Below are 25,604 nucleotides of genomic sequence, written 5' to 3'. Positions count from 1 at the left end.
AATAGTGATATATCATGAAAAGAACATTTGGAGTCTGATTTTTCTCTGGGAGTAAAAGAAAGCGTAATTAGTTCTATTTAAACGCAGAATTTAAAATTTCTCCATACTCAGGCTGATGTCATTGTTCCAATTTTAACTGAATATATGGTTGCCCTGAACACCTAATGAGTGCTTCCTTTGGGCCAAGCACTCACTGCTTTAAATATGTTAAATAATTTAATCTCCACAATGAGCTTTTGAGGATCTATGTCACAGATAAGGAAAATGAGTTATGGGAAGATTAAAGAAATTACAGAGGTCACACAGCTAGTAACTGGCTCGATCAGTATTTGAACCATGGCAGATTGGCCGATTGGCTCTATAACTGGAGCCCTTAACTACACATCACTTCTCTGATGTGAGGACCAGTATAGAGACCCACTCTTGTAATTCTGTAGCAGGCTATGTGTCCAAAGGAAGTACATGCATACTTTGAGAACAAAATCAGAAAATGATGTCTTGTGAAATTAAGTGTTCCAAGCTATTGTAAAGTCAAAATGAATAAAATTAGTGATGCTTAGGAAAACCTATCCTGAAAGTAATGACTAGAGTCTTTTTTAAATATTTACTAAGGACACCACAATCCAAGTAGGCGAGCAGGTTGTACTCCATATACATTGTAAAGGAAGAGGAAAACTTTTCACTGGTATTGTAATATGTCCGAGGTTGGTTTCTTCATTTTTTCAAAACTATTTCAAAGGAAGTTTGTATGAGGTATGATGAGGTATGGAGTGGAGGGATATCAATAATTGAAAATGCTTTTGCATGTTTCTAGCACGGCCCAGAGCAGATGACACTGAGATGACTTGATCCGAGTTATTTTGATCTGTGCAGGAGGTATAGTATCCTTATAGGATGAGGATGCCTGAGGCTTTGTGTGATGGCTAGTAATGAAGTTGATCTGATGTCCTTTACACCTTCTCAACCTGAGTTCTCATAGTATTTCTATTTTTCCCCTGGATATCTCCAGGAGTATTTCAGTTGATTGTTATTACATCTGTATTTTAAATTAAGATATTGATCCTATTTTCACATCAGTCTGTGATAAGTTCATGAGCCAGAATCATTTTCCTATATGGCTGGCCTTGAGAACATTTATATAATCTAGATCTACGGCAAACAAAACTGAAGGCCACCATGCCTACAATATAGTACGTCTTCAATAATAAGTTTTCTTGAATGTGGGTCACACTGTTTTTGTCAGTAGCTTGGGAAGGTCTGTTTAAAGCAGCTGGTTAAAAACCTTTTTACAGTTTCAAACTACCATAGCACTACTTTACAATAAAGAATAGTATTATAAACAATAGTACTTATTGATATCTACCCCTCAGAATTAGAAAGTAGTTGAAATGTGAAAAACTTTAATAGATTTTTAAAGAGACATAGATTTAAAATTAATTTCAAAACAATATAATATACCCTTTGTATATGCTTTTATTTAAAGCAAAGGTAATATTCCCCCATATTGGATATTTTAGCACACCTTTTATAAGCATTAAGAAATCACAATTCCTATGAAGAATTCCTACAAGGCAAGCAACTTAAGTTCTCAAGGATTATGTTTCTAGATTTCAAGGTCAATTTTAAGTCTGAGAGACGAAAATAAAATTATTCAATGTCAAGTATTTGCCTAAAAACAATTCTAAAGTAAGCCTGCATTAAAAAAAAATACCTTTCCCAATCACATTTCAATAGAGTCAATATTTTGTTGTTATAATTTGAGAAATAATTATCTTCCCACCGTTTCATAATATAATTTAAAAATATAGATTTCTCAAATCCTTAGCTTTAATTCAACTTCAAAGGCGTTAAAATTCACTCCAGTTTATCAATAAAAGGCATTTCTACATTGTCTACTACCCAAAACCCCTTTGCCTATATAAAATTGAGTATATTTATATAATCATAAAATATTCTAAAACATTTCTAAAATTATTTACTATAATCTGGAATTCATAGAGCTTATTTCATGACCCTTAATTGATGAGAAGAACTATCACTTTGTAACACTGGTTGTGTATTTATGAAATTGTAGTGTGTCTTATTTCATCTTCTCATGCCTATAAAATAGGCACTCAGTAGTAGCTACTACTATTATTAAATCTAGCATTAATGTTTAGCTAACACCGTTCCCCCATTTGATTATTTTTCCTTTCTTAAGTGTGTGATTAATTCATGCCTCCACCCTTACCAAGCTAATGCTACATTTTAATTTACTCTCCAAAATATCAATCCAAGATATAATGATCATATATAGCCTGTTTGCTATATCCTCCAAAATAATTAAGAAAGCACATATCACCACTAGGTTTAAGGAAAGTAGGCCACTTGACCCTGAATCACTAATGATGGTTACTGCATTTTTATTTGTAAGTCACTTCACAGTAACTGACACCAAGGATTTTCCTTAAAATTCAGCAGAGGATAATATGATACCAAAATGGAAAATTCTTATTATAAGAGAAATAAGCCAACTCAATAAAGAAGAGATTCAATATTTGACAAAGATATTTAAAATATTTAAAATATCTTCATATAGATATTTAAAATCTATAGTCATGTCTTTCATAAATTATTATTATATATAATATGAAGTCTTAAATCTTTAAGTTGTAATGCATACTTTTAATAGACATACTCTATGGTACTTATTGCATATATAAAATATACTAGACTTTTTCATACTCAGCTTTTGCACTATATATATATTTTCCCATATTTTCTTCTAAAACTAGGATTTTTAAATTTCTGTTCCTAGACATTTAATCATCCATTGCAATTCAGTGTGTGAGAGGGGAAAAAAAGGATTTAAGAAACCAAATGTTTCCTTCCCCAAATTCCAAAGTACGAAGATAAGAAGTCATCCGTGTAGAAACAGGAAGGAAAGGAAATATATAAAAATCCAGGCTTTCTCAATTGCCTTTCCTTTTCCCCTAGTAAAACTGAGCCCCATCCTTCACTCCTTCAAACCAGCCCCAGTGTTAGAAAAACATTCTGTGGGAATACATCACAGGGCTAGAAAGTGCTATTCCACCAAATTACAGTTGGCATATGCATACGTTTGTAGTTTGTAAAGCTTTCTAGGTAATGTGCTTCCATTTCTCTTAGGAGCAAATACCAATGTCATGGTCAGGATGTTTATCTGTGTAATATTTGTTTAAACACTTAACATTTGTTTTGTCACCTCTCCCCTTTTCTTCTTAATTCACAGTCCCTCAATCCTTTAGAGTCTCTTCAGATACGTTATCTTCCACAATGTTAATCTCTATTCAGAGTCTCCTTTAGGCACCATAGTCTCCAATTTGCCACAGTCCTCTAATCTAGGCTCAAAGAAATGTGAAATAGACACATTTCAATTTTTCTACTCTTTTGTTATAATCTGGTATTCAAATCAACATATTTAAGTATTTGTTTCTGTAAAACACCACTAAGTTAACAGAAGATTATGTTTCAATCAAAGAGAAGATATAACGACAAGTATCAAGCATTTCTGAAATACTAGACATGATAAGAACTACAAAGATAGTAAGAGAAATCATATCCAAGGAGAACACATCCTAACTAAATTATCTTTTTAAGCTTACACACTGATACGTTTTAGCTATGATATTTGCTTTCCTTATATTATCAGAGAGACTAACCAGCTATTACATTTTAGTTAAACTCAAATATATTGCACTAGTTCATTTATTCAAACTATATAAATTTTTAAAACCGGAAAAATTAATCTTTGGTTAGGGCCCAGGACAGTGGTAACACTTTGGGTGGTAGTAACTGAAAGGGGACAGAATGGTGGACTTTTTGAGATACTAGTAATGTTTTGGCTACTGAACACAGTACCCAGTTAATGTGGTCACTGATTACAGAGGTGTGCTCCTTTTGTGAAAATTTCTTGAGTTATACGTTTGTGATTTTTGTACTTGTCTATATGCATACTGTACATTAATCAAAAGTTTTAAAATAAAAAATAAAAATGCGTTGCTATCAACAAACCTTATTTTAATCATGAATCAAATTAATTGTAAATGTAAATAATAGTTATGAGAAAATTATGGAAATTTGAACAATAACCAATCAACGATAGCAAGAAAATTTTTTTTAGGAGGAATATTATTCCTGTGGTTATGTTCAACTTTATCTTTAATAAACATGCTGAAATATTAATGAATTAAACAGTAGGGTTTCTGGGTTTGCTTTAAAAATATGAAAGAAGAGGAAGTGTATTAGCTTTTGGATGAGACAAATTTGTCAAGAATTGGTAATTGTTTAAGCGGAGAGTTTAGTAAACTATTCTCTTTTTTGAATAAGCTTGAAATTATCCATCATTTAAAAAATGTTTAAAAATATAACTTAGTAGAATGTATGTGCTGTACATAATATCGTTCCCTATTACCATCGTTCTTACCAAAAAGATTGAGGTAAGTCAAGAATCAATATATATTCACCAAAACAGATCTAGATTTCATGACCTCCAATGTAATCATCTGATGAATAATTCTATGGCAAGTAAACCTTAAAACCACACTACTAGTGACTAGCAAGGGGATTGGTTCTGGCATCAGATTTATTAATAGTGAAAGAAAAAGGTACAATAATTTTATACTAATTTTACAGGCCAGTTTCGAGGTTTTCTACATATTTTTTTAAGAACAAAATGATAGCACCTGTCAAACTATAATGTTAACTCTCATATCTATGGACCTATTACTTCTACCACCATTTTGATTAAACCTACATGTGAAGTATTTTATTTTAAACACACCATCAGGTGTACATCATCAAGACAACTTATTACATTTACTTTATCTACTGTTGCCATTTTTGACTCAGAACTTTTTACCAATATGTTGCCCTTTGAGACAAAGCCCAGTGATGTTTAGTTAGGTATGAGAGAAGCTTTCTGCCCTGGCTATTTCTTTATCCAGGGTGATTCAAAATTTAACCCAGGAAATATATGTTTGATATTGATTTTATTTATGTATTACTTCTTGGCTTAGGACTTTTTTATTTTTCCAAACACTTATTTTGACAAAAACATTTACAGATATGCTTTTTATGGAATAATGTAGTAATTATCCAATTTTCAGCTGAAACATAGTTATTGACATAAATATGAACCTTGGAACACTTGATGACAAACTAATGTCAATTTTCCAGTTTGTGTAAAATATACAATTAAATATCCAACACAAGTAATATTAGAATCTTGTGTAGGATTCCAGCTAACACCAACATTAAAAGAGAAAAAAAAGCCCTACTGATTACAACATTTTTACAAGCAATAAAAATAATGTCTCCCTCATAATACAGAAATCTATTTCCTCTACAGTGTCATGGTTAATTCTGTTATATTATGCAATATGAACTCGTCCTCAAAAAGTACAACCAAGACCCAAAAAAATAAAGGAACAACCAAAATTGATTGTATCACTTATCTGTTTCTCAAAAAGCACCATATTATCATGTTAACAGCTTCCGATAATGAAGTAGCCGTTAGTTAAATAAATTTACTCTTACGTTAAGCATAATCTCTGTCTGTTCTTTCTCTGGTTAATTGACAGATATAATTAAAAATTAAACTAAATTAAAAACATAATGCTTCTCTATGGGTTGCATATATGCACAACTGTATCCATACAACAGAATCATTAAAATAGAACACAGAAAATATATTTATAATCACTTGTTGAACTCAATGATTTAAAAACTATCTTTGATAATTTAGACAACACTTAAAAGTACAGGTTATAAAAATTTTATTGAAATAAATTTCACATATAATCTTTTCAATCCCTACAGTTAAAAAAAAATGTATCTCTAGGAAAAAGAATATGGTTAAGTGCCTAGACATAATGTATAAATATAATGTCATATACTGTAACAATTAAAAAATCAGAAATAAAATCCTGATTTTTATCTGTAAATTTTCCAGCTTACAATTTGTTTTTATCTGTGTCCTTTTGTATGTAATTATATTTTGGGGTTTAATCTTTCAAATCTTCTATACTGTCCCCACCTAAACTGATGTAGTTAATTAGAAATCACTAACACAGTAATTAGGGAGTCTTATTAGATCTAGATATAAAACTTCCAAGATTTTTATTATAATTTAGGAAACATTAAATGGACTCACATTATGCTGAGTTTAGTCCTGTTTCAGTAGTATTATTTAATCTTGAACAATGAACCTTATAGTCCAAAACAGTTTCCAAGCTATATTGTCTAAATGATATTAATTCCTATTAAAAGGATTTCAGAAGACGCAGACTCACTCAAAAAAAGTCTGGCACGTTGAGTATTGAACAATGTTTAATAATATTTATAAGCAATTGAATTTGTATATTCCAGACTTATTTACAATATCTTTATAATTTAATGCATTTAAATTTTGACCCAAAAATCTTCAGTATGATGAGGCAGGAAAAAATCCCAAGCAGATATTCCTTTTCACTGAATAATTCTGTTTATATTTTAATTGATAATCTTCCTTTGTTAGGCTCACATGATGCACAAATGCTTATATGGATTTACTTCCAATGTACAAAATAAGAAAGAGGATGAAAATGATCTGTAATATAAAATGAGGTGTATAAATAATATAAATATGCTAAATGTTAATTCAATAAAATGCAAAGTGTGCACAAAATAAACTGCTTTATGTAGATGAAGAATCATTTACTAAGCAGTGTAAAACACTGAAAAAGATATAAATTACTTTAACCAATTGTCTTCTCTATATGACCCTAAATGTCTTATTTAACCATGTATCCATGAACTCAAAAATGTAATTAATAACATGCAAATAAATAACTCCTACCTGGGAACTAAATAAGAAATATAAGTGACCATAACGAAGAAAATGTATATATGTATATATATTAGCTTTATAAAAATGTGAAGGATGAGAGCTAAAGTATGAAAGCTGTTAGTAAATAAAACATGTAAAAGATTGTTTTACAGACCTGGTAAGAAAGGGGGGCAATTAATATTCTAAGAGAGTTAAGAAATTAAAAACAAATTTAATTCCCCCTTAGAATATGAAGTAAGTCCTTTGAATAAATCAAAAGAAGTTTAAAATCTTAAAGTACTGAAAAACACCGTCATATTTCACAAAACATCTTGGTTAGGTGTATTTCAATATTTTGAATGAGTTCAATATCTATCTTCCCTCATAAAACCTTGTAGGTACTATCTAGAGAGAAATACAACTAATGTAAAACATGTTTTTTTAATTGGAAGAAAAGAAGAGAGCTTGCCTAGAGATATCAAAAACTGTGTGTAGACGTGTGTGTAAATTAAAGTATGATGACAGCATTAAAGAAAGTTTGGGTGCTTTAAAAACACTCATTCGTCCATTAATTCATTTTCTATCACATAATTATTTTGCTTTTACAATATGCATGGCTGGGTAATGAGTCTAAGTATGCCAAGAGAGTATTGGATACTAACTAGTTTCAATGCACCCAAAAGCACAAATTTAAATGATATGTGATAAGTCACAGAGAAGCACTGCTGTCTGAATAAGTAAAACACAAATTGCCTACAGAAATTGCCAGATGTATAGATGTAAAATGAACAGTTCTGTTTCATATCTGCACCTCAGAAAGATTTTTATAGCTTTCATTGAAATCCTATTAGTTGAGGAAGACCATTGCTCAACAACTAAAGGAGAAGAAACAAGATAGTCTTATGATATCTCATTTATCTAGAGTATACAAAGGTGCCAGTCAGCTGCTGCACCAGTTAACTGGAGTAATCACATAAATTGTGAAGAGATTACCATTTTTCAAAGAAGTGAAATATTGCAAAATTCAGTGAACATTTAATTCTAACAGTAGATATATGGAGAATATGAACTGGGGTCAGGTTTTTTCTGATCCTGAGTTGTCATTTGTTTCCTGCTCACAGAGTTGATGTGAGTAAACTATTTTGATTACAAGAGATTAATTCATAATTACAGAATAAAAGAATTTAATGGAAAAATAGAAATACTGGTGTGATTCAAAAACCAGAGATTTGTCACAAAGAGATAAACTAAAAAAGTAAGAAAATTAGTTAGACTCACAAATCTAGAGGTATTCTTATAAAGACAAGTGAGAGAACAAAAATCTCAGAAATAGGATATTATTTAAAAAAAAAAAGTAGCACAACTTGGAGAAAAAGTGAACAGAAACAAACATATCTATTAAAAAAGGAAAAAATACTGAAAAAGATGTCCATTCATTTAGTAACATATGGACCTAACAGACAAAAATGTTAAAAGGCCACCTATAAAAATACTTTCTGTGGAATTTAATATTTGATAAAGTGATGCTATGCTTATGACGTTAGAGGAATGTACAAATTCCAGAGAAAACACTACACAGGGGTACATAAGTATGAGTGTAATCTGTACCAGTAAGAAAAGTCATTTTATTTTGAATACTGTATATGCTCCTATACTATCTTGACTTCAACAAATTATGAAAACTTAGAGGGCCGACTAAGATAATGAAGGAATTGGAAGAGGTGTGACTCAACAAAACACACTCTACGATTTCAAACAAGTAAAAACTTGAAGTGTTAGGTAGAAATAATATAGATGCCAAAAAGAATGTTCCTAAAATGAGGGTTACTGACAAGAAGTCTGTCTAAAGTGTCAGCAGCATTTTAAATGCAATGTTTCAAAGTTCTGACATCTTTTCTTACGTTATGATATGTATGAGTTGGGTTGAAATTTCAAAAGGGCTCAAAAGTAGGCAAAAACAAAGTTAGGTCAGGAGATAGCTGATTTTTTGACACACCTGGACTAGTCTAAATGTTGTATGCTATGAAAGCAGAATTAATTGTAACACTTTTCAATGGATGGTTTCCTACAGTCCTATGATTGTAGAAAATTTCATGGATTTAGGATTTAAAAATCATGATGCCCATGTAGGTTTTTTTCACTTTATTCAATATAATTTATTATTGTATGACCCTTTAAGCAAATGAAAGAAAGATTTCACACATACATTTTAGATGAAATTTCATTGGCCATTTATCTTATGATTGTCTTCAATTCTTAGGGAATGACTAAGTTTTTGACAAGAAATCAACAGGTTTCCAAATAGCAAATCCTCATACCTTTAGTACTGTATTGTTTAGGCTGATTTAAACTGAAAGATATGCTTGTTTCCAGACAAAAAATCTGAAGAGATAATGTTCAAAATGTGAAGCCAAAATCATAAGCAAGAATGATTACAAAAATAATATTAAACATGTTGTTTTAACTTTTGGGCTTTTCTAAATTACATTAATGCTATAACTTTTACCAGTTATATTCCTGAACTTGAAATATTTTTATGATCTTTATTTTTTCAGACTATCTAGATGTTTTATGTATAACTTACTGTGTCAGTTGAAAGACTCAGTAATTTAAAATAACATGTCAGTAATTTTAAAGAAATTCTTGAATCCTGAATGAAAAATATAACTATTTTTAAACTCCAGAGAATATTTTTATTTCATTTTAATAAGTGTTGAAAACAATTATTGATTTTTATTACGACTTAAAGTATTTTCATATTTTTTATTACTTTAATAAAAATTAAAGTTAAAGCTAAGCTAAAATTTATTAACATTTTAAGATAAATCTAAACACTATATTTTGACTATATGACCATATCCTACATGTTTAAATTTATTTCCTCCATCTTTCAGTGTATCCCTTTGGTCCTTATCAGAGTATTAGCAATATACAACATTATGACAAAAATAAGAGGAGGCATGCTTGTAAAGAGCTCATGACTAATGAGACAAGGTTTAAGAGATATGCTGAAAATTTCTCCTGATTAAAAAAATAAGTTCCATTTCATTAAATGCATTGTGTATACTCTTCATGGATCTTTTCTTATATATTAAAAAAAGAAGAAATATAATTGTATATAGGTATTTTTTTAGAAACACAAAGTACATTGTTTTTAACGTGCATACACGCACTTTTGCGTAAAAGTTGTTTTCTTACAATTTTTAATTTTAACTTTAGCAATCAGAGGTGTAGAAATGGAAAGTTCTTGGGTGTAGACAATGATCTCATTTGTATTATTAAGCGTATCACCATTTCTCTGTCATCATTTTATAAATGACAGTGGTAGCCTCATTAGGCTTTTTTTAGGGCTTTACAAAAATAACTAAATATACAGTTACTTTTCTTAACATCAAAATGTGCATTATGTTCATTAAAAAACAAAATGCATGTTTAGCAAAAGAAAAACTGCTTCCTCAATAATTATTTAAACATTCTGATTTTAAATAAAGGTAATTAGTGCTAATTTTTAGCTTCTTTAATTACATAAGGGACGTGCTTTTCAATTTAGAGGATGAGAATATTTCCATTCCTGATGATAAATGATACACGTATTAACAACTACCACCATGTGAATTTGGGGGGCAAAATTGTCAGGAATGGAGGGTTTTGGTTTAGCTTATACAGTTAGATTAACCATAAAATTGACTATGCCTATTAAATTAGAGCTAGGAAGTAATTTTAAAGATAACTGTGTGAGACTAAGATGACATTAAACACTAGAAGTTAAAAAAAAAGTCAGACATGATTAAAGTTATATGAAGAACTGAGGAGAGTATAAATAAAAACAACAAAATAGCTATTTTTCTGCTTCTTTTTCATCCCGGCCACACTTTATCCCAAACCCTAAATTTTGAGCAGTATGAGCTGAGCTGGCTAAAACAGAAGACGGAAATTGTTATTCAAAATTAATTAATTATAATACACATCTGGAATAATATGCAAACAAATCTTAATTTTCTTGGTAAAATAATAGATGCATTCTTTGATTTCTAGCAGCACATATATCTGACAACATATTTTATAATCCCTGAAATCAGGGATCTAAGTGAAATACTAGATTCTTAAAAAGTAGAGAAATTTGTGTTAAAATATATGTAGCATCAATATTTTTATCAACAAAAATTGTTACCATGATTCTTAAAATTAAAAAGAAAAACTAGTCAGTAGAGAAAAGACACTTGTAGATGTTCAAAATTTCAGTTCTATAATGTAAGTGAAATTTCATCAAGGTTGGTACTCACTAAGAGTTAAAGAGGTTGAACTGATTTTTCACTATATTTGATGTAGATTTACCAGTTAATATATGCTAACAGGAAATATTTGTATTTATTTAGAAATACAAATTTGAATTACTCTGAATCATATGCCCTTTGAATTTTTACCTTGAAATTATTGATAATGTACTTCTATAATGTATAATCTTACTTTAAGTGAAACACCAGTGAGAATATGTTGTGTAAAATTTGGAAAAGCTTGGTTTTTGATAATAAGTAAAACTTTAAATCCAGAAAGAATGAATAAAATTCTAAATCCAGAATTTAGTTTGAGGGGCAAAGACTGAATCATAGTCCTTATTTATTAAAATTTGATTTTAGGCTACTTTAATAAATCTATACTAAAGAATCTCAAAGCATTTTTGTTTTTCAGAGTGGTTGTATAAAATTATCCACTTCGAGACTATGGCCCCAATATCGAAAGAGCTGACTACAATTATCAATGTCTCAATGTTAGAAGAACCTACTATTTTTAATAAATGAATAATATTGCTGTGTTGATATGCTTTCATCATGTAGTTCCTCTGATTCTGATAAGCAACGTGTATCCATGCCAACATATTACTAAATCACGTAGAATGATCAAACTGATGGCTGCAGTGATTTCTGAATTTAGCCTAACGTGTTTAATGTCATTGTGGGAAAAGGATGATTAAGTGATAATGCTGGTAATCAATAAGAAAACGAGATCTCTCGGTGACTTAACTGTGAAGAGATGGTTTTCCACCTTAATTAAGCCCTTCAAAACACATGGAAATCAAGTCAGCAGGTGAGCAGTATTCAAAGGAAATAGGAAGATCATTTGAAAAATGTTTTCAACAACATCAAAAATTATCTTTGATTGCTGCCAACAACCATGTCCTAACCCAGGAATTTGTCTTCTTGTTAAGTATATCCATTTTTCTATTGTAAAGTGCTGTCTGCATCCAAGAGTCACTTTTATCCTTGTTTCTGAAAACAACCTGAACTCTATTTTTACTAAGAAGAATGGCATGTTGAACTTTATTTCCTGAAAGGGAATACTTTGCTACAGCCTTTTACGGAATACTTACTCAAATATGGTGGTTTGTAAGGCGCTCGTGTATTAGACAGCAGTCCATCCAGCTCCTTCCTCTCCAGGGTGCTGTGAAGGGCCTTCTCTTTGCCGAAGGTGGAGAAGGACCTCTCCACCCCAGGCTGGGCTTCTGGAGTTTCAAACACTTCGGTGTCTGGAACGGAGTCCATGCCAGGAACATGCAGATTGCTACGATAATCAGCAGCCTGGCGTCCATCAGAAGGGACAAATGAAGGCATCCAGCACCGATCTGAGTGGCCCAGGGCTTTACATTCCTCGGTGCAGTTGGAGAAGAGATCCATACCTGTGAGCAGAAAACACAGAAGCTACGGAGGGAGCCTTCACCAACATGACCAGCTACTTAGAAGTGAAAAGTTACAGGCAGCATAAAGAGTAATGGGTGAAGGTATCTTAACAAATTTTTCTTGTTTTAACCTGACAGGAGCCAAAAATCGCTTTACATTATTTTATAAAGGGTAAGACTCTTGGCAAAGAGGCCTCTCAGATAGATGTTTCTAAACTACTCAGGATATCGGGGGGGGGGGGAAATGTTGGCTCTAGATTATTTAAATAACTAGAAAATAGTGAGAATGAATATTTTTGAAAATCTCTCGTGAAGTTCATAACAGAGAAAAAACCGGTCGAAAGCCTTCGTTATCCATAATCTATAATGACGTTAAGTCATCTGATATTTTTTTTCTTACAGACAAAAATGGAAGAAATATGGGAAGTACTAGTGATGACATTTAGATTACAAAATCTGGACATGAAATAAAAAGTGAAATTCAACAGAAACATGGCATACATACTGATACATCAGTAAATAACAAGAATAAAATAAGATTTCGTGAGCGGCCAAGAGCATGCTTTCTTAGGTTCCTAGAAAATGACTTCCTAAAAGTTATTTTTCAGTGACACTCTCATAGTCCATATTACTACAAACCACTTATCATTTACCACCTTAGACAAGCCCAGAACAAATGACTGTAATTAGTGAAACCAAGGTAACAAGTGCAATGTGAGTCAGCTGCAGATGCTATTGACAAATACTTTATTACTTGTTCTATATTGGAAAACACTTGTCCTAGACAACACAGAACTGTTTGCTTACTAATCCTAGATAGAATACCCAGATTTCAAATGACATCTTCAAGTTTCATTGTCTCCCATAGATTGACAAGAATATTAAACACGTTATTTATGACTCAAGAAAGCTCACTCACTTTCTTAAGAAAACATAACGATTTGGGGGCACTATAGAATACTATTTGTTATTCATTTTGATAACTAGCAGTAGGTCAAAAAATAAGTACATAAACAAAATCGCATTTTAACGTGTTTCTAAACAGAGCAACGCATTTATTAAATATGGTTAAAAACAGGATCAATTTGAAATAACAAAAGTGTGATTAGTCTGAACGTCAGAAACTCTCAAATGCATGAAATGCCTGGTGTGGAAAAACTAGGGATTATTTTTTTGGCCAACAGAGTAATATTTATGTCATGAACACACTTGATTTTTTTTTCTTTAAATGTTATGAGTGATTTGAGCTCTTGAGCAAGTTTTAGTTTGCAAATTCCTAACGGTATTCTACTAGTACTAATTTACTTTGTGTGTATATTTTAACAGCTCTCTATATAATATAAAGAAATCAATTTTTCACAATTATTAACCCTCCAGATTATCCTCAAGTATTTTGGAGTTAAGAACAGTTAATTACATATATTATGTTTTAAGAAATAACACCAAGCTTCTTATCATATATTAATCTCACTTTCTAATGACTTTTAATTTTAAATTAAACTATGTATAATGCTAAGTCTGACTTCAATTCTAACATTCCATTGATAATTGATACGTAAGCCTGGAAGTAAATTACTGATCAGTGAACTGTTGAGGAATGTAAACATGAGCTGAAGCCGAGATAAGGAATCAGACTAAGAACAGCATGTAAAACATGTCAATTTTTCTCTAGACACCATGGAAGTTCAGTTTTCCTATTCCTGTGAGGAGATAGGTACATAAAAAAAAAAAAAAAAAAAAAAAGAGGAAGGGAAGGAGAATATCCCTGATGCACACTGACATACGAGCTAGGTAGAAGCTATAGAACCAGAGAGCTCTCTTTCTGAGGCACTGTACTCTAAATGCTCCCTATTTATAGTGTGATAAGGAATAAAAGGCCTTTTTGATAGGTGGAACTACCATTAATAGTAAATTATGAGCAATTATATATTTTAAAAATAAATTCATGTCATTAAATTTGAAGCTGATGAAAAAGATTCAAATTTTAAGATAGACTTGTTTTATTGGATCCTGATAAAGATGGGTACTAATGCAAAATTTGATATTAATACAGTTTTTCATCACATAACTGATCAAACCCTTGCAAATATACCTCATGAGACCATTAACAATCTTTCACATCTGTTTGAGCACTGTACCCAAGTATTCATATAATTTTGAAAATGATAATCACAGAGAAAAATTTTAATAATCTAGTCTCTCAGCATTATCATTAAGATGTTTGCCTATGTTAGAGGGTACTTTTAGTAGAATTTGTTTTATGGGTAGTTTATATTCAATTGTGCCCATTTTCTTCTCTCGAAGTGTATGTTTTTCTGCCTCTTTGACTTATTAGAGGCTGGTTAAAATTCCCTTAGGTGATGAAGTAAAGTCCTCATGAATTGAGAACCTGTACAACAAAACATACCATGTGCATAACAAGAAAAGTGAGGAATATGATAAAGTTTTCTGTTGGAAGAACACTGTTACTTGCCTGAAAGGGGAACAACACTTGTAAATAATGTTCTTAATAAATTTATGAGCTACTCCTTTTAAAGTGGGATCCCCATAGTTGATAACACAGCTTTATATTACTACAGGGAAAGGGAATATGGCACACATTCTGCATGTAGATGTTTCACCAGTTTTACTGATAAAACAAGTGTACTAATTTCTCATGAGGAAAATATCAGACACAGAAACAATTTTTTAAAATCATATAAATAGTACACAATAAATTTCAAATAAGTTTTAGAAACATTCGCTGAAAATGGTATTTTTTCATTGTCTTAGATACATAGTTTGAGAACCAAATATGTCTTGCCCATTTACTGGTCCTCAGCTTAGGGAGCCATTGACTAAAATTATTTTAAAATTATTGTATCTTTTTTCATATATCATGAATCCCATTAAATATATTATTTTAATGACCAGATAAGCAGAGGCATATTTAAGTTTTGTGGTGATAAATGACTGCACAAAGGACAGGAATGCCAGTTATTTCAGTACATGGGACATTTAAAAATGTGTACCTTTCACATTGTTTTCGGAATTTTTTAACAGCTCAAATTGAAGTCCCAAGAGAAAATAAGTTTAACTTTTTTTTTTTTTTCTTCTTGTTCAAATGCCCTTACTTAGAACCTGTGGGATTTGTATAGCAGACAAATACAGGCCGAGCCTGAGTTTTGGTAATTCCTAAGAAACATTTCAACATACATATTTTATTTACAATTTCTTATCCTAGTTATTTATTTTTTTCCACTTCTCAGAAATGTCTGTTCTACAAGGCATGACAGCTGAAGTGATAGACTGCCTGTTATGCAAAGATATATTCAGACAAATTTTAAAATACATCTTTTTTAACTGGCAAGTAACTTGATCCCGTACAGTCAGAGGCAGTGATATTACCACTGAGAACAAACTGATTCCAAAAATGTATTTGTATTCAATTTGTGCTGTTTTCTGATGAATGTAATACTATAAAATTACATGTGCACTTCTCTCATGTACCAAGCCTTCAGAAAAAATGTGGGTTTTTTTCCAAATATGATAAATAATTTAAAAAATCAACACTCAATTTTTGGAGGAAATTTCGAGTCTTCCTTTAATTATTTAACACTGGAGCAATTAGAGATATTAACTCTAACCATAAAAATTGCTATAATTTTTAGGAAAATTTGGTTTGAGAGCAGAGATTTAACAACATAATTCACCCATGAAAAAATTCAAAACATGCACATCAAAATTTTCTCCTTACTTATCTTTCAAAATGTTCATATTTTTGTCCGTTTTCTCTTAACATTTGTCTTACATTTTTTCCAATTGTAAATGTCTCCTCATTATCAAGTTGTAGCTCACATTTTCACCAGAAACCTTAACAGAAAGTTTTTGCTTATGCAGGCAATGGTATGAATTTACTGTATTTATAAAGCCAGAAACTAATTGCCAGTATCTAAATTCTTATTGGAGTCAGGAAAGGGAAATTTGTGTTTTATGATAAACCAAGAATTCTCTTATTGACATTGTAGTAGTAGTGCAGTGGCTTAATGCATTTCATGATATACTTTTATCTACTAGTATGAATATACCAATAATACGAATCACTTAATTTTTTAAATTTATAGCCAAGTTTTGACCATGTGTCATGTATAAATCTCATGATAATTAGTTAAGAAATTGACACATTTAGAAGCTAAGTTCCCTTATAACTAAAAGGAAAATTTACAAGAAGAGAAACTTGAAAATTTTCAGGTAAATATAACAAGTAACATTAACTGAATCATCATTTATTAGGGTTTTCTTCTTCAATACATATTTTAAGAAGGCACAAGTATTAAAAATAAATTAATAATTAATCCTAGTATGCACGTTGTAAGTATTTAATAAATGGAAAAAAATTTCCCACAATTAAATAGATTGCCTTAGATCTACCTCCAATAATATTAAACTGTTTAAGAATATACAACTAAAAATGTTGTATCAGTATTTAAATTAGACAAAAATTCTATCGTTTAATCTAATGGTATTATAAAATTGAAAATATATTGGTTTTAAGTTCATTTTATTGTTTTTTTATCTTTTTTTTTTTTTTTTGCTATTTAAGCTGTGATTAATCAGTTTCTCCCCTTGGGATGGTTTATGTAAGCGTTTACCACATCTCCTTGGACTTCTGCCATATCTAACCAATACATCAATAGTGCACTGAAAAAAACGGAAAGCACCTTGACAAGGCTATAGAAAGTAAGTGCCACAGAGCAGTGGTCAAGCCGAAGAATTTCACACATGGAGCCAGGTGCAGTGGAAAACTGAAAAAGCTTATGTGATTCTCTGTGCAGCTGCCTCCGTGTTTAAAGCCCTTCTATGAACAAGATTGGTGACTGCAAATGGCTTAGAAAGGAGAAAAGCAAGGGGGGGAGGGAGGAGAAAGAACAAAAAGGAAAACTATTCATAGAAGAATAAATAGAAGGAATATCCAAATAAATAAATACAAGCTAATGTTAACATAGAAAAAGAAAGTGGGAATAAATAAAAACTTAGGAAGTTTAAACAGGTGAAGCACTAAGCTAAACAGTGTATATAATGTAATATGAAATGAGGTACAAACTAAAGAATTCAGAATCTATTTCTTTTCAGTGCTGTTTTTCCCTGATAGTCTAACTTTCCCCCTTTATAACCTAGCTCAGTGGGATCTGCTTATTAGCACAAAAGTTTTTCATATTCTAAACCTGGAAATATATGTGCTATGAAGAATATTCTCTAAATATTACAAAATTGGAAGATCATCAATACCTGGTTTTAGAAGGAAATAAAGCAGATGTACTTATTTACCTGAAATAGGCTTAACTTTTTGGAAATACTGTAGCTACTTGGTGTAAAGTTTATAGTACACAACAAAGAATGGAGAGGAAAAAGTCATTAAGTATATGCATCTTAAGTCTCTTCATTTAGCGTTTTATACTTTACAAGGTAAACACTTCAAAATCATTTTTACAATAAAATTAGACATATTAAATCTGACTTAAATTCAGCACACAGAGGTATAATTACTTCTAAATATGAGTGTGTTATTACAATTCGAAAACAGCTATCATTGTGCCCAGCATGTGGTGGCAGCTTTATAACTCCTAATGAAGTAGATTGTTAATTCTGTAATACTTTTACATGTTTAAGAACTTAAAGATAGAAAAAAGAATTTGCCATTTTGATAAGAAAAACTGCCTGCTTTTAAATATGTTTTCCAAATACAATTTAGCATTTAAAATTTCCTTTTAATGTTTTGACATCTCAAATAATTTAAAAGAAACATTACCAAAATGGCAACATTGAGCGCCTGTGAAATAAAAGAGCTAGTGGGAAGGCGCACTGATAAGAATATTCCCATCCATGTTCCAAATTGAACACTTTTTGCAGATGTTTATTCATTTCTCTTTCTTCGGTTAGGTTATTGTGGCTCATTATGTCTGAGGGGACTAAACTAATTGAAATGTTCATTGAGATTGGAGTGCTACAGAAAAAACCCCAAAAAACTAAAAAAACAAAGTAGGGGGGAGTGGGAAAGGAATAAAACGCACCCAAGGAAACATGCAGCAGTGGATACTCTTCTTTTTTTTTTAATATTAAACATTTTGTTTCAAAAGTTTTAAAAGGCGGACTGTTAAATTAGAAACTCTGAAAAAGGAATAGGAATGAGCAATTCTAAACATATACCTTCTAAAAGATAACAATAAATCATATGTCATATATAGGCCAAAAATGAAAGGGACTTTGTACTCAAATATAAACTTCTGGCAAGATCTGGTTTGTTGTCAGGTTCCCAGACACTAAATAGATGCTCTGTTCACTTAGCGTGAAGGCCCGCAAGGGGCAGGGACCTCCGGGGATTCTTGGCAGTTCTCAAGTCTCATTAGGTCTGCATATTAATGACTTGCAGCAATATAAAGAGACCCTTGAGCAGCCTTTCTTTCCCCTCCTCCTGCCTGCGTTTCCCAAGGCTAAGGCAGCCTCAGACACGGCACACATAAGCCAAGTGAGAGGCTTGCGGCCACCACTGCTGCCAGGCGACCGTGGGGCTGATACTGCCCTTTGACACACTGCCTCAGCACCGTTCAGAGGCCCAGGGAGCGTGTTAAGGAATGGGTGCTCTCGAGGATCAATGGTACCTTGAAAATGAGAACCCTATCACCCTGCACTTAATCACTAACCAAAATAAAGCTCAAAGCTCAAGTGAATGAAGTTGGACCTCGAGACAGTCCAATGATGGGCATTTTAGAAGTTACAAAAGTTAGCTTGCCTTTGCCTTTCTTTATGTGTCGGATAAACACAAAACTCAATTGAAAAAGAAAAACAAAACAAAACAAAATCCACATGCCCCCTTCATAGTTGAAATGCAAATTAAGTGGAAAGAAAACCCAAACCTTGTGAAATTGTTTTCATTATTTTAAGGTACATATTTTATTTCTTTTAAGTGTTTTCTTTAATTATTAGTAATTAGAGTTATCAGGATCCTATAAAACTTAAAGGGTAAATTTATATAGAAAAAGTAAAGTAAGATAAAGAAAAACAAAGTAAAAAATACATATCACATTGCAACCCCCATCCGTGAATACCATTAAGCCCGCATACAAATATACCTAGAGTTCAACTTTTGAACATGGATCCATTGAAAATATGAGGAAACCTAGGATGCTTCAGAAAATACACATTATCAAATGTTAACTAGAGTCCTGAAGCCTAAGAACCCGGGACTGGAAATCCTGCTTTCAACCTATTCATGATTTTAATCACCATTCCTTCTCTCATTCAATATTCGTTGACATGTAAAATGCATTGCTCTGGAAATGGAGAAATTTGGATTCTGGTCCCCGATCATCCACTCATCCTCTTGTGAACTTGTGCAGGTCAACCAACTTCATTCATCTTCAGTTACCTCATCCGTAAGCAAGTCTAATAATATCGTAATTGACTGAAGACTGAGGACTGGACCCGGTGAGAAATCTATGGCTTTTGTATGCAATATAATTCCAGGAAAGAACATTACATAAAAAAAGAAAGGTTTCATAGTCTAACATATTCCACAATGAATTTCTAACTTTCATTCTCTGAAGGAACATTAAATATTACAATCCTCTTCGAGTATACAATTGTCGACATAGGATGGCACCATTCTTCTGTAGATTTACTAACACTAAAAATTACCTAAACATCATCCTTTCAGGATTGATTTTTGAAAAACACTATAAAAGTCAGCATTGCCCTTTGATCACACTTACCAGCTGACTGGCCGCGGTTGGTGGCATCGTGATCACTATCTCCCTGTTCACTGTCTCCATGGCCACTGTCCTTAGAGCTTACTATGTCGGCTTCCTGGAATGCAGAACTAGAAGTACAAAAATGTGAATATTAGAATAAAAAAGGTGAAGAAACACAGAAAACATTCTTCTGCCACCACATGGTCACTGATGGTGCTGCAGATGCCTAGAGCTCTCAGGTGGCTTTATTTCTGCTAAAAGCTAGTTTTCATAACCTTAAGCCTAACTCTCTAAAATTAAACATTAGCAGTTAGTTGGAGCCCTTAAGGCATGTAAAGTTGAGCCATTATTCTGTGATTGGAACTAAGCATATGTTTATATCATTTTCATAGAAGATATATATATGTATATACCTGGAATGGCTAGGAAGATTATCAGAAGCAGTGTAGGAGTGTAAACTGACAAAATATTCAAGTATACTTAGTGGTTGTATGTAAGTGAAACACACCAATATTTTTAAAGTTTATTGTCTAGGAAACCTAACGTAATCAGTATTTATGTCCTGCCCTAATTGGAAATACTTTATCATTTTCTATTTTGATATTGAATAATATATCTAATTCCTACTTTTAGTAGGTAGTAATTTGTCCATACACCAAGCTAGGAAAAAAAAAAGGAGTCCATACCTGTTAACTCGGCGAGGTCTGTCAACTAGATAGCTGAGCTCTGCTCGCTGGTGTTTAGTCTAGAAAAAAAATAAATAAATCAAGAGCATTTGAATGCTAAGGGTTTAACTAACAGTCTGCTTTTGAAGTTAGGAACTAATTCTAGCTTAAGTAATTGTGTACATTTTTATGAATTTCTAAGCTGCCCTAAAACCTCAGACTAGTGATTGCTGGGTAAAGGCAAGAAGATATGCAGAGACACATCAATCTAGATTTTCAGTAAAGGTTAAAAAAAATGCAGAGATAAAAGGCCAATTTTAAGTGTGTGTGTGTGTGTGTGTGTGTGTGTGTTTTAAGGAGAGAATGCAAATGACCTCATAGCTGGGGCTCATAAACTATTGTCTCCAATAGGGTCAACCTAGTTATATATGCTGCAGTCTTTCTTTTTCAGTGGCCTAAAAAAGTGTTTAGGTGCATACCGGTTGACACAAGAAAAACAGCACGCTCAATAAGCAAAAAGTTTGGATATTTTATGGAATTATTTTGTTGTTTATTTTCAAAATGTGCTTAAGATACAAATGAGCTGTACAAATACTCATGAAAGTCAATTAATAATATCTAAGACTCAAAATAAATGAAATAACCTGCCAAGAAAGGAGTTCATAATCCTCCCTTCCCTCCTGGCCCTAATTCCTTTCCCCCTGCAAACACCCCCTGCATTCTCCTCCCCGCCTCCAGCACCCACACGCCTTTTCCGGTCCAAACTTTCTTTTACAGAAATCAACTCCGTTCTCCCCCTCCCTCCCTCCTTTCGACTTCACTACTTCTCCATCTTATAAAAAGAAATCGGAATTGACAAGCCAAATTCTTGGATGAAGAAAGCCAACAGCAGTGATTTATCCAAAACGGTGGCAAGAAGGTAATTATTACCTAAAAGATATACTCAAGACAACAATTGTTTAAGCCTTTCGTAACTTTACTCTTACAGGGGTTTGTGCCAAAGCAACTTCATTCAAATTCACACTGTGTGGGCGTTCGGCTTCAAGAGCGTCTGTAAATGCTGTTTAGAGCAGAACTGAAGGCTTTTTTGCAACCCGAGTTCAAAGGACAAAGATCTGATAACTCATTCACTAAAACATGCATTCGAGTTTAGACAACTGTGCAAAGTTAAACAATCTATAGCTTACTTTTACACGCGACTGAAAGCATCGATAAACAAAGCAAAACAATGAACTTTATTAACGCCTGGGACAAATGCAAAGAGAAAAATAAAACCTTTGCCAGCGCCAGAAGGTCCCTCCACCGCATTTTCCTCTCCCCCCGCCCACTTTCCCCTTTACCCCCAGATTTCTAAGAAGGGAAAAGACTGAGAGGGGGGGTTAGGATTTTAAAGGAAAGATGCCTGAGGGAAGAGGGAAGGTCCAAGGTGGCAAAGCACCAAAGGAGGGGAATGAAAATAAACGTGGAGGGGTGGAGCGAGAAAATTAGGGACAACACGAAGTTTAAGTTACACACGAAAGGGTGGGAGAGGTGACTCCCCATTCCTGCCTCCACAAAGATACAAGTGAGCTAATATCCTAAAAATAAATACACAGTGCACCAGAGATACAAGGGCCGGGCTAGAGGAGGCTTTCAGATGGAGGAGATGAGAGATGGTGGTCCTGGCGCTTCAGCCTTACCTCGTTGGACAAAATGCTTCCGTTGGAGATGATGTCGGGCTGCTGGTCTGTGTAGCCGGTGACGATGGCCCCGCAAGGGTTGTGCTCAGTGTCCGTACTCCGCGAAGGGCTGCAGGGTTTAAGGAACATCAGGTCGGTCTTGGCGGACTCGGGGGTCAGGCAGACCTGGTAGCAGTAATTCTGGTTGTGGTGATGGGAGCCAAAGCTCCCGGACTCCTCCACCGGCACTTGGGCCGGGTTACTGGGTACGTTGGAGCTTTGCACCAGCATGATGTCCGACTTGCTGAGTTTCTTCTTGCGCGCCCGGGCTTGGCGGCCGCAGCAGGTCGAGCCGCCACCGCTGCAGCAGCAGCAGCAGAGGCAGCAGTCGCTGGCCAGACACGTGTAGATGTTGAGCTTCTTCTCTTTTTGGCAACGCACGGCAAGCACGATCATGGCCAGCAGGAAGATGAAGGACACCGAGCCCAGCGCGATGATGAGGATGAGGGTGAGGTCCAGCGAGGTCTCCCCGCCGCCGGAGCGGCTGGGGCGCTGGTGCTCCCCTGACCCCCCGCCCCCGCCCCCGCCCCCGCCCTGGGGCTCGACAGCGCCATCCACCAGCTGCACCACCAGGGTGGCGGTGGAGGACAGGGGAGGTTGCCCGTGGTCGCGCACCTCGATCACCAGCTCGTAAGGCCGCTGGGGGTCGCGCTTGGCCGGCACCCGGCGCGCCGTGCGGAGCTCCCCGGTGCGCCAGTCCATGCGGAAGAGGTTCATTTCGTTACCCCGCACAATGCTGTAGGTGAGCCGGGCGTTCTCGCCGTCGTCCGCGTCCACCGCGGCTACGCGGGTCAGCAGGTAACCGGGCTCCGCCGAGCGGGGCAGCACCTCGCGCGCCGGAGTCCCGTTGCGCCCCGGAAGGGGCGCCACTATGGCAGGGGCGTTGTCGTTCTGATCCACGATGAGGATGTTGACGGTGGCGTTGCCAGCCAGCGCCTGGGGGCTGCCGGCGTCCCGGGCTTCCACCTGGAAGCTGAAGTCCTTGAGCTGCTCGTAGTCGAAGGAGCGCAGGGCGTACAAGTAGCCGTTCTCGGAGTTGATGGACACGTAAGTGAAGACGCTCATGCCCTGGATCTGGCACTCGAGGATAGAGTAGGCTAGCTGGGCGTTGGCGCCCTCGTCACGGTCTGTGGCGCTCACCGCGTAGATGTAGGCGCCCGGCACATTGTTTTCGGTCACATACACGTCGTAGACCGGCTGGCTGAATCGTGGTGCGTTGTCGTTCACATCGGACACTTGCACCTGGATCGACTTACTGGTGGAGAGCGCAGGCTCGCCCCGGTCCCGAGCCACCACGGTCAGGGTGTAGGAGTCCCCCGCCTCTCGGTCCAGAGGGGCCTCGGTCACGATGGTATAGTAGTTTTTGAAGGAAGACTTGAGGCGGAACGGCACGTCCCCCAGCAGCTCGCACTGCACCTGCCCATTCTCCTCTGAGTCGCGGTCGGTCACGCTGAACAAGGCCACCACCGTGCCGGGCGCCGCGCCCTCGCTCACCGCCTCCTTCACGGTGCTGAAGCTGATCTCCGGCGCGTTGTCGTTGGCATCCAGCACTCTCACTATCACCTTGCAGTGCGCGGGCACGGCGTTGGGGCCCAGGTCCTTGGCTTGCACGTACACTTGGTACACCGGGCTCTCTTCGTAGTCCAGCTCGCCGCTCACCTCCAGTCGGCCAGTGCGAGGAGAGAGTCCGAAGAGCTCCCGCGCCCGGGGCGAAATGTGGCTGCTGAAGGAGTACACGACCTCGCCATTCTGGCCCTCATCTGGGTCTGTGGCGTTAAGCTGGATCACGAGCGTGCCCGGCGGCGAGTTCTCTGGGAGGGACACAGTGTAGACGGGTTGGTCGAAGGCGGGCACATTGTCGTTGGAGTCCAGCACTCGGATGGTGAGTAGGGCCGTGCCGGTGCGCTGCTGCTGGGGGAGCAGGCCCCCTCCCGCGCCGCCCCCTCCGCCTTCTCCTCCTCCCCCTCCTCCTCCCCCGTCCACCGCGGTCAGCACGTAGCGGTGCACCGCTTGCTGCTCTCGGTCCAGCGGCTTCTCCAGCACCAGCTCGGCGAATCGGTTGCCATCCCCCTGGGTCTGCACGTCCAGGGAGAAGTAGCTGTTGGGGGTGATCTCGTAGTCGCGCAAGGAGTTGGTGCCCACGTCTGGGTCGAATGCGCTCTCCAAGGGGAAGCGGGTGCCCGGCGTGGCGCTCTCAGAGATCTCCACGGTCAGGTCCGGCTCCGGGAAGGAGGGGGGGTTGTCATTGATGTCCAACACCTCGATCTCCACCCGGAACAGCTCCAGGGGGTTTTCCAGGAAGACCTCCAGGTGCAGGACGCAGGAGGGGCTCTGCTTGCAGATTTGCTCGCGGTCAATCTTCTCATTCACGTACAACACCCCGGTCTCCAGGTTGAGGTCCAAGTAAGGGGTCCGAGAGTTGGGCGCCGTTTGAAACCCGCGAGCCGAAAGTTTTGTAATGTCTAAGCCCAGATCTTCAGCGATATTCCCCACGAAAGTGCCATGTTCCTGCTCCTCCTGCACCGTGTAGTGAAGCTGGGAAAAGACTCCTTCCACCATCCAGAGCAAGGCGAAGAATAATAGCACAATCATCTCCAAAGGGAAAGGAAGCAGCTTCCCGCAGCCAGCCAGCCACCCAAACACCTCCCCAGCCACCACGAAAAAAAAAAAATCCCAAATAAAAAATACAAATAAAAGTGCGCTGTGTGTGTGGGGGGGGGGGGTGGGTGTCTTGTGGCTTTCTGTCCTTAAAAATCTAATTCCTTTTGCTTCATTTTAGGGTTTCCCCCAGTTCAGCCTAATTTTTCAATCTTAGCGCAGGAAGGGTGACAGGCGTCCCCTTTCCTCATCTGTAATCTTCCCACCGACCAATTAATAAACGAATACAATAGCCAGCGTCCTTTATTCCGACAGTCTTGGCGCAACGCGGTGCTGGCTAAGCCCAAGGAGGAAATTTCGATATTTCAAGACTGTCCTCGGTTTGTCTTCTTGCTG

The 25,604-nt window shown here is 35.9% G+C and overlaps 1 protein-coding gene across 2 annotated transcripts in view; it reads right to left on the bottom strand.

Annotated features, from left to right (window-relative positions):
• PCDH10 (protocadherin 10) overlaps positions 1 to 25,289 on the bottom strand; it is a 39,420-nt gene extending 14,131 nt beyond the window's left edge. The window contains exons 1-5 of one of the 2 annotated variants that reach the window (XM_036852024.1): positions 22,572 to 25,289; positions 20,914 to 20,972; positions 20,249 to 20,355; positions 12,195 to 12,500; positions 6,395 to 6,607 (exon numbers count right to left, since the gene is read on the bottom strand). In XM_036852024.1, coding sequence (XP_036707919.1) covers positions 6,567 to 6,607; positions 12,195 to 12,500; positions 20,249 to 20,355; positions 20,914 to 20,972; positions 22,572 to 25,202 — 3,144 coding nt within the window. In that variant the 5' untranslated portion in view covers positions 25,203 to 25,289 and the 3' untranslated portion in view covers positions 6,395 to 6,566. Of the gene's footprint in view, positions 1 to 6,394; positions 6,608 to 12,194; positions 12,501 to 20,248; positions 20,356 to 20,913; positions 20,973 to 22,571 lie in introns of those variants that run through there. The other variant, XM_036852025.1, reaches the window with a different exon arrangement.
• Positions 25,290 to 25,604: the final 315 nt, after the last annotated feature.

This window comes from Balaenoptera musculus, chromosome 5 (genome assembly GCF_009873245.2).
Source record: "Balaenoptera musculus isolate JJ_BM4_2016_0621 chromosome 5, mBalMus1.pri.v3, whole genome shotgun sequence".
Classification (NCBI taxonomy): Eukaryota; Metazoa; Chordata; class Mammalia; order Artiodactyla; family Balaenopteridae; genus Balaenoptera; species Balaenoptera musculus.
The sequence above is the reverse complement of the archived record's forward strand: the minus strand, read 5'-3'. Positions and strand labels throughout refer to the sequence as shown.